At 42.4% G+C, this 8,973-nt stretch overlaps 2 protein-coding genes across 4 annotated transcripts in view; one reads left to right on the plus strand and one right to left on the minus strand.

Moving 5' to 3' along the window:
• The window catches only part of LOC124043947 (rab3 GTPase-activating protein catalytic subunit-like), a 53,903-nt gene extending 50,149 nt beyond the window's left edge, over positions 1-3,754 (minus strand). Inside the window, exons 1-5 of one of the 2 annotated variants that reach the window (XM_046363117.1) lie at positions 3,658-3,754; positions 3,506-3,561; positions 1,591-1,666; positions 1,333-1,465; positions 238-316 (exon numbers count right to left, since the gene is read on the minus strand). In XM_046363117.1, coding sequence (XP_046219073.1) covers positions 238-316; positions 1,333-1,465; positions 1,591-1,666; positions 3,506-3,561; positions 3,658-3,678 — 365 coding nt within the window. In that variant the 5' untranslated portion in view covers positions 3,679-3,754. The remainder of the gene's footprint in view (positions 1-237; positions 317-1,332; positions 1,466-1,590; positions 1,667-3,505; positions 3,562-3,657) is intronic. The other variant, XM_046363118.1, reaches the window with a different exon arrangement.
• Positions 3,755-4,225: 471 nt separating this feature from the next.
• On the plus strand, positions 4,226-8,276 carry LOC124042911 (FAST kinase domain-containing protein 3, mitochondrial-like). Of its 2 annotated transcripts, XM_046361048.1 has the most exons (7): positions 4,226-4,356; positions 4,459-4,516; positions 4,610-6,018; positions 6,452-6,537; positions 6,743-6,987; positions 7,279-7,393; positions 7,614-8,276. In XM_046361048.1, the coding sequence occupies exons 3-7, from the start codon at positions 4,650-4,652 to the stop codon at positions 7,728-7,730; spliced, it is 1,932 nt and encodes a 643-aa protein (XP_046217004.1). In that variant the 5' UTR covers positions 4,226-4,356; positions 4,459-4,516; positions 4,610-4,649; the 3' UTR covers positions 7,731-8,276. The 2 variants fall into 2 exon arrangements, with proteins under 2 accessions (XP_046217004.1, XP_046217005.1); XM_046361049.1 differs by lacking the exon at positions 4,459-4,516 and having other exon boundaries at positions 4,264-4,356.
• The last annotated feature ends 697 nt before the right edge of the window (positions 8,277-8,973 follow it).

Consider the following 8,973-nt stretch of genomic DNA (forward strand, 5'->3'; position numbering starts at 1 on the left):
ACTGAATACTTTAAAGAGAGCAGACAGCTACCATCTATCTATCCATCAAGTGTCATTCAAACCAAACTCTGTAATATATTTCTCAAAAAGATCAGACATCAGCTGGATTTAGTGTTAACAAATATCAATAGCAGTTGTGAATATCTATCTTCAGTCATTTTAATTCCCATCTTAAAATAAATGTAAGAGGTAAAGGTTAGAGGTCGGAGGTTAGGAGACCTGGAGTACTGTACTCACCATCTGACGAGGCAGTGGGCCCTGGGAGGGAAGTCATTGTTCATGCAGAGCAGGTCCTGCATGGCTGTGGGAAAGGCATCTGGAGAGAGAGCAGTGTGGGAATCTTCATTTATATTTTAACATCCACTACGATTCTCTCTGTTGCTGGGGAGCAGAGCAGTGGTCCAGACAAAACTGTGGAGTTTATCCATATAGTCTCATCATATAGTTTCTGTGTTGGAATGGTGTGGGAATACCCTAACAGAATGGTGTGGGATTTACCCTAACAGAATGGTGTGGGATTTACCCTAACAGAATGGTGTGGGATTTACCTTAACAGAATGGTGGGGAATACCCTAACCGAATGGTGTGGGAATACCCTAACACAATGGTGTGGGAATACCCTAACACAATGGTGTGGGAATACCATAACCGAATGGTGTGGGAATACCATAACCGAATGGTGTGGCAATACCATAAACGAATGGTGTGGGAATACCATAACCGAATGGTGTGGCAATACCTCACCGAATGGTGTGGGAATACACTAACCGAATGGTGTGGGAATACCCTAACAGAATGGTGTGGGAATACCCTAACAGAATGGTGTGGGAATACCCTAACAGAATGGTGTGGGAATACCCTAACAGAATGGTGTGGGAATACCCTAACAGAATGGTGTGGGAATACCCTAACAGAATGGTGTGGGAATACCCTAACAGAATGGTGTGGGAATACCCTAACAGAATGGTGTGGGAATACCATACTCTGAGGAAATAGCAAGACTTTTTAAATGGTCTGTTTGAGATACAAATTTGAGGTGGGGTTTTTGAAGTGTTTTTGTCCAATTTATGATTTGGCAATAAATACATGTATAGGACAAGTCACCATCATTACTTGGGTATGGGTTTACAGAATAATTACTTTTAAAAGTGAAATTATCTGCAGCCAAGAAAGGGACCTCTAAAATTTTAGGTTGGAGACCTCATTGGTCACACCCACTACACTGTTTGCTACCACTGCTGAAATAAATCCTAGGGGAAACACTGAGTGACAATTCCTATGAGACAGATATGATAACAGGGATTATAAATAAAAGCCGCAGCAGCAATGTACCCTCCTCAGGTTCCTCCTTCCCCTCACCCTCCTCAGACTCCGGCTTCAGGCAGTGGTGCGTTACAGAGAATTTAAAATCAGCAAAATTGATATCCTGGGTCTTCTCCTCCCAGGTACCACTGGTGTATTCACCCTGGATCAAGACGACAATCAGGGCATCCATGAATGAATTCAACAAGCTTACCAGATCGCTGCTTATTAATGCGTGGTGCTTCTTACATAACATTAAGGTCTGATCGAATGAGGATTTATTGTTACCTTCTCTGGTGGTTTGCTTGAATTGTTCCCAATCAACTTCCAGTCATTCAGAACCTCTTCTACTCTGGACACAAACCTAGCAAACAACATGGGGATCATAACATATACCAACAGAAGTCAGAGAGCAGTGATCACACAAGCAGGCGTGCACGCACGCACGCACACACCCACACACAATCTCGGAATAAATGGCTCTGGGAAATACTGTTGATAAGGAAGGACAAGCTACACTACACGGTCAAAAGTATGTGGACACTTGCTCATCTCATTCCAAAATAATGGGCATTAATATGGAGTTGGTCCCACTTTGCTGCTATAACAGCCTCCACTATTCTGGGAAGGCTTTGAACTTTATGTTGGAACATTACTGCAGGAACTTGCTTCCATTCAGCCACAAGAGCAAGTGTGAGGTCAGGCACTGATGTTGGGCAATTAGGCCTGGCTCGCAGTCAGCGTTCCAATTAATCCCAAAGGTGTTCAATGGGTTGAGGTCAGGAATCTGCCAGTCAAGTTCTTCCACACCGATCTCGACAAACCATTTCTATATGGACCTCGTTTTATGCACAGGGGCATTGTCATGCTGAAACAGGAAAGTGCCTTCCCCAAACTGCTGCCACAAAGTTGGAAGCACAGAACCATTTAGAATGTCATTGTATGCTGTAGCATTAATGTTTCCATTCACTGGAACTAAGGGGCCTAGCCCGAATCATGAAAAACAGCCCCAGACCATTATTCCCCCTCCACCAAACTTCACAGTTGGCACTGCGGATTAGAGCATGTAGCATTCTCCTGGCATCCGCCAAACCTAGATGCGTCCGTCGGACCGACAGATGGTGAAGTGTGATTCATCACTCCAGAGAACAGGTTTCCACTGCTCCAGATTCCAATGGTAGCGAGCTTTACACCACTTCAGCCACCGCTTGGCATTGAGCATGGTGATCTTAGGCTTGTGTGCGGCTGCTTGGCCATGGAAACTCAATTCAGGAAGCTCCTGACTAACTGTTCTTGTTCTTGTTGCTTCCAGAGGCAGTTTAGTGTTGCAACCGGGGATATACGATTTTTAAGAGCTACGCACTTCAGCGTTCCCATTCTGTGAGATTGTGTGGCCTACCACTTTGTGGCTGAGCAATTGTTGCTCCTAGACATTTCCACTTCACAATAACAGCACTTACAGTTGACCGGGACAGCTCTAGGAGGGCAGAAATTTGATGAACTGACTTGTTGGAAAGGTGGCATCCTATAATGGAAAGTTCCTGAGCTCTTCGGTACGGGCCATTCTACTGCCAATGTTTGTCTCTGGAGATTGCATGGTGTAGGGCTCAATGTTATACACCTGTCAGCAAAGGGTGTGGCTGAAATAACAGAATCCACTAATTTCAAGTGTGTCCACACACACCTTTGGCCATGTAGTGTATGTAGGGCTCTGCTGAGCTGTCAACATTGGTAAGAACAGTTGCTTTCTTTTGCAATTCTGATGTGACAGGACAGTTAGCTAACCTATGGGTAAACCACTAACAAAACCCTTACAAAAAAGATTGCCGTTTTGAAACTGCAGTAAAAGTGAAGTAACTGCAGTCGACTGTTGTATTTTGTACGCAATAATTGCAGAATAGCTGCACTGTAACTGCAGTTGTACTGCAATATTTCTTCGTGAAGGAATGCAATGCAAACCAGCATAGCTAGCTGATTGAGCAATGTGATTGACAGCACAAGACAGGAGACGAGAACGTTGTCTGTCATATACTCAGCATATTATGCTAGCTATATGGAACAGGCGAACTATATTTGGCCTGCCATGAATAGCTTCTAATCCAATTCTTCTATCTAGTCTGATGATGATTCATAACTAACGTTACTGTTGTTGTTGTTAGCTAAAGCTAATTTAGCTAGCCAGAGATCTCCAGTATCCACCTACCTCTCCCACTCTGACGCGGTGGTAAAATCCGTGATCTCGAAGACCTCCGACTCCGGCTGTAAAGGAAATAACGTTAACATCCAATATTTTCTAAACATGTTTAATATGATGCAATGTTTACTTTATAAACTGTACAGCAGTACTGTACTCACGTCACTGTCAGCCGCCATCATGAATTCCTGTTTATGAATTTTGCTGTCCGTTGCATTATGGGATTCTTGTCGATGGAGTCTCTTCCGCAATTAAGCAATGACGTCACCGAAGTTGACACATTTTACACCGAACAAAGCTTTTGACTCGTGCTTTGACAATTTACCTTAATTCGAATACTTTGCTTTAAATTCCTTTATTTAATGCAGTTTCATTTGTTCATCTAGTAGTAACAGTAGTAGAAAAATACATCTTACTTTTACAACTTAGTCTTGGAATTAATATCAGTCTGCATATTGTCAAACACACAAATCAGATAAAATCAAATGTTATTTATCACATGCGCAGAATACAACAAGTGTAGCCCTTACAGTGAAATGCTTACTTACAAGCGCATAACCAACAATGCAGTTACTTAACCAGTTCATGCAGATACAATTATTGCTTTGATACATATTGTAATATATTTGTTATTAAAGGTGATATGATGGCATAATAATAAGCTTTATTGGAGACGTGAAATGCCTTCATATAATAAGCCATATTGGAGACATGAAATGCCTTCATGGACACATGTTGCCAGCAGAGGGCAGCAAATAGTGACACATGTGACATTACACAAGGTATTTACCGAACACACAATGCCAGTTCCGTAAGTGCCCGTGACTCGTCAGTTCTTCCAATTTATTCGAACTGAGGAGGTAAGCAAACTACACACTTAAAGAAAAATATATTAACGGTGCTCAAAAACTAATGATGATGTAAGGTAGGCAATGTTTTTTACTGGAATTTTCATTCGGCAGTTTACCAAAAGTGAAAGAGTGCTGTGTTCTTGGTGCATGGAAGTTACTGCTAAAGAAGGTACTTTAACAAACTGGACTGCAATGTAATTAATGAAGTATAACAATGTTTCTGCATGCATAATAACACACTTTCATGTTCTTATTATTCTAGGTTCCACTTTAATTCAGAGGAGGATTACATCATTTCAATCATGAAGTCAGTTGTCAGCATTTCTTCCTCAGTTAGGGCTGTGTGTCAGTACTCTCCTAACTATTTCATGACTTGTAGTCGGGGATTAATACGTCACTCAAATTCATCTGGAAGAATATTGAAATCGGACGTTTCTTTTAAAGCCAGAATGGCACAACCATGTGTAAAAAGTAGTTTAGGCTGCTTCCATAACACACGTGAGATGGGGGCGGTGGCGCAACAGTTAAGTAACCTCCCATTTGCAGAAGAGAAAGACTACGAATTAAGGGTTCACCCGGAGAAACACCTTTTGCCCAAAACAGCTGGACAGCCTTCCATTGACACCCAATTAGGAACCAGTGCTTCACCAACAAAACTAGGGCACGTAAAAGTGGAGACACTTTCTGTCAAATCCCTTTTCGAGGTTGAGGTTTTACCTGAGTTGTTAACACGTTTGAAAGAAGCTCCCAGCAATGAGAAAACTGAGGGTCTGGCAACCTTACTGGGAGTATGTGTTGAGTTTGGTGTGGACTATCAAAGTTCAATTGTCTCTAGATTGAAAGAGGAGTGGAGGACACACCTCTCCAAAACAGACATTGGGGTCATTCACCTGTGCCATCTTGGAGAAGTAGCCTATAATCTGGAGGGGAAGAGGTCAGAGATTGTTGAGCAGGTTCTCGACTCCGTGAGCATCAGCATTGATGCTCTCACCCAAAATGAAACCGCTCGTGTGTACTCCTTCCTTGCACTACTCGAGGACCCACACCATTGCCAAGATCTCATGTCAAGACTACACAAACACACAGAGAAATTGATACACAGATTACAAGCCATCAACATCAGTGACATCTTCCACTCCCTGGTGGCATTACAACAGAGGCAGGCCATTTCACTGATTGTGAAGCTGAGCAGACGGGCCTCTAGGGTATTCAGATCGTTCCAAGATGAAGAGCTCATCAAAGTTCTAGGTGCCTTAATGCATTTTGGTCAGCATGGTGAAGACTTCATAACAGCCATGGAAAAGCACCTGCCAGTGAAAATAGTAGACGCAGACCCCGAACTCACAAGCGTGGTGATGGAGTTTTGCCTTCAGATGAGGTGTCGCTCAGAGCCCATATTCGAAGCTGTGGCTGAGAGCTTTATTTGCAACTCAGAGAAGTATACCACACCCCAGATAGCCCGGCAGATCATTGCCATGGGGAGACTGAGCTACCTGCCCCAGTGCTCCAGTCAGATGTTTCAGAAGCTGGAGAGTGTGCTGTCCTCTCGCTTCTCCCAGTTCCAGCCCAGGGCTCTGATTGAGGTGCTCCACTCCTGTATTCACCTGGAGAGGTTTCCACTCAACTTTGTATCCAAAGTCTTCAGCCCCTACTTCCTACAGAGGTTGCAAGGTAGGCTAGTCAGTTTTCGTGTGTGTGTGTGTGTGTGTGTGTGTGTGTGTGTGTGTGTGTGTGTGTGTGTGTGTGTGTGTGTGTGTGTGTGTGTGTGTGTGTGTGTGTGTGTGTGTGTGTGTGTGTGTGTGTGTGTGTGTGTGTGTGTGTGTGTGTGTGTGTGTGTGTAAAAAAAAAAGGTGAGAGCAAAAGTAAACAGGCTACATGTGAGTATGTGTGCACAATTTCATGTCAGGTGTGTATATGTCTATGTAACAGGGTCAGTTTTGTCCTTTCCATTCAGTTGCAAATTAAATTCCTCCAGATGATGGTCAGAAATACTCTTTGGTTTAAGTTACATCATACTAGCAGCACAGTTCTGTCACTGTCCACCGCTGAGATAGCCAGAGTCATGTAATGTATGTGTCTGATGACGGCTGCTATTCTTTCCCAGCACAAGGGGAGCCCCTGGACAAGCATGCCTTAGGCCAGCTAACCCAACTCAACCTCTCTATCTCACTAGAGTGCACCTACTACCGGGTGAGTACATCCCTAATAACATTGTAAATATACAAATAAATCATACAATAATTATGGAAAATTGTCTGTCAAATTAAAGACCTCTGACTCTTACAATGGGCCTTCACGTGTCACACTGAATGAAAAATATAATTTTGTAGTAGTTGGATTGAATACTAAGTTCATTCTGATGTATATACTGTATATTATACTGTGTTCCGTACAGGGCCCGAGATTACCTTACCATCTCCATGTGAAGAAGTTTTCCTCCATGGACCACTCCTTTGAGAGCCCTGTAGAGAGCTACCTGTACAACCAGGTGAAGGGCCCTCTTAACAAGCTGCTAGAGGGAAAGACCTACTACTCTACCAGGGTCTTCACGCAGCCTGGATATACCATAGACGTGGAGATCTGTCTGGATGAGGATGGGTTTGTCCTGCCTCTCTCACAGTGGGATCACACTCATAGGAGGTTAGAGCCATTGGAACTTTGTTAGAGGATCAGTCTGACAGGGCGCTGCACAGACTCATTCCCTGATCTACCAATCACCCTGTTTTCCAAAGTGCCCAATAAGTGGTCCTTACTTCCAAAGATTCAATTCAATTGAAATACAACAATTTATTCCAATGAGCAAATCTTCACAACACCTTGTTCAGGCAGATCCTCGGACACAGAGAATGATACTTATTGCATTTCACAACTTATCACCCATTGAATAAAATGGCCAGTCAGATAACAGGTTAATTGTTTTCCTCTATGTAGGATTGCCTTGTGCCTGGATGCTCAGGACCGCTTCTGCAGCAACACCCATCACCTTCTGGGAAAGGAGGCCACAAAGAGACGCCACCTCTGCGGAATGGGCTACGAAGTGGTTCAGGTAGGGGAACTCCGCTCCTAGTTACAGGCTAGAATAGACACACAATGTGAGGTGTGTGGAATGTGTGTTAGTACTCTATGTGCTTTGAATTCATCTCTATAATCAATGTAATGTGTCATTTTCTGTGTCGTTCTGTGACTGAGTTACATTTGTCAAGGCGTATTTATTTTCTCATGAAGACCTATCTGACATTGGTCTTTGTCTGTATGTTCCCCACCAGATCCCATACTTTGAATTTGAGAAATTGAGAACACAAGTGGAACGGGTACAATACCTTCATAAGAAGATATTCCCCACAATCTTCAGGTTTTTACCGGTGACTTCTCAGATAGGATAGGAGGACGTTGTGACATCACATCCAAGCTCTGTGACCTCTGACCTGACAACATGGCCTTCAACAAGATGAACTAGGATGTTTCTTAAACTGTGTACTAATCATCACAGAAAACATTGGTTTGGATTAGGCATGAACCATCCGTTTCAAGTCTTCATAATACTATTATGACTGTGTGGGGGTTATGACAGAGTGGTCTAGAAAAGTGTTAAGTCATTGTACATAATGTGATGGAATTTTTCACAAAATATGGACTATGGCTATGGTAAGTAATAGGTCAACTATAAACTGCATACTTCCATATAGGAGCTTTCTGCAGTTTGTTATTTATACACTGACTCTATATTCATAAATAAAACAGGTTTGTGTTTCCATGTAAGCTTGAAGGTACTGTATATTTTGTACAATGGACTGTATTTTCCAATACAGATGATTCTATATTGCAAAATCAAATGTGTAAAACCAGTTTTCAAACAACCATGGGGGAAACTCAAATTTCCTTCGCTGTTATGTGTTTTTGTAAACAATAAACATTTGTATAAAGCCTCAGCTCTCTTAAGTTTTTATTTATTTTACCTTTATTTAACTAGGCAAGTCAGTTAAGAACAAATTCTTATTTTCAATGACGGGAACAGTGGGTTAACTGCCTGTTTAGGGGCAGAACGACAGATTTGTACCTTGTCAGCTCAGGGATTTGAACTTGCAACCTTTCGGTTACAAGTCCAACACTCTAACCACTAGTTTAAGGGGAACGTAAAGTAATAGATTAAAGGGTACTTAAATGCTGACAGGCATATGGACCAAAGCATGTACATGGGGTGGTCTGCATAACAGGCTTTATTTTGAAGACAAAGCTATACCCCATACATGTCACGTGAAATATGAGCGTAATACTGATTAACTACAGAGATGAGTGTCAGAACAGCTTGTTGTGACTGAATCGACATATTTTTGGTGTAATTTATGATTACTAATTCAGTGGTGTAAAGTACAGTGCCTTCGCTGTTATGTGAATCCAATCGAGAATCTGTGGAAAGAACTGAAAACTGCTGTTCACAAATGCTCTCCATCCAACCTCACTGAGCTCGAGCTGTTTTGCAAGAAGGAATGGGAAAAAATTTCAGTCTCTCGATGTGCAAAACTGATAGAGACATACCCCAAGCGACATACAGCTGTAATCGCAGCAAAAGGTGGCGCTACAAAGTATTAACTTAAGGGGGCTGAATAATTTTGCACGCCCAATTTT

Source organism: Oncorhynchus gorbuscha, linkage group LG09 (assembly GCF_021184085.1).
Source record: "Oncorhynchus gorbuscha isolate QuinsamMale2020 ecotype Even-year linkage group LG09, OgorEven_v1.0, whole genome shotgun sequence".
NCBI classification, from domain to species: Eukaryota; Metazoa; Chordata; class Actinopteri; order Salmoniformes; family Salmonidae; genus Oncorhynchus; species Oncorhynchus gorbuscha.

What these genes read in the sequence shown, in the direction of transcription:
- LOC124042911 (XM_046361048.1), top strand. Translation starts at nt 4,650, where the DNA reads ATGAAGTCAGTTGTCAGCATTTCTTCCTCAGTTAGGGCTGTGTGTCAG. An exon ending in CTTCCTACAGAGGTTGCAAG is followed by an intron (nt 6,019 to 6,451) that starts GTAGGCTAGTCA and finishes ATTCTTTCCCAG; the next exon opens with CACAAGGGGAGCCCCTGGAC. An exon ending in TGGGCTACGAAGTGGTTCAG is followed by an intron (nt 7,394 to 7,613) that starts GTAGGGGAACTC and finishes GTTCCCCACCAG; the next exon opens with ATCCCATACTTTGAATTTGA.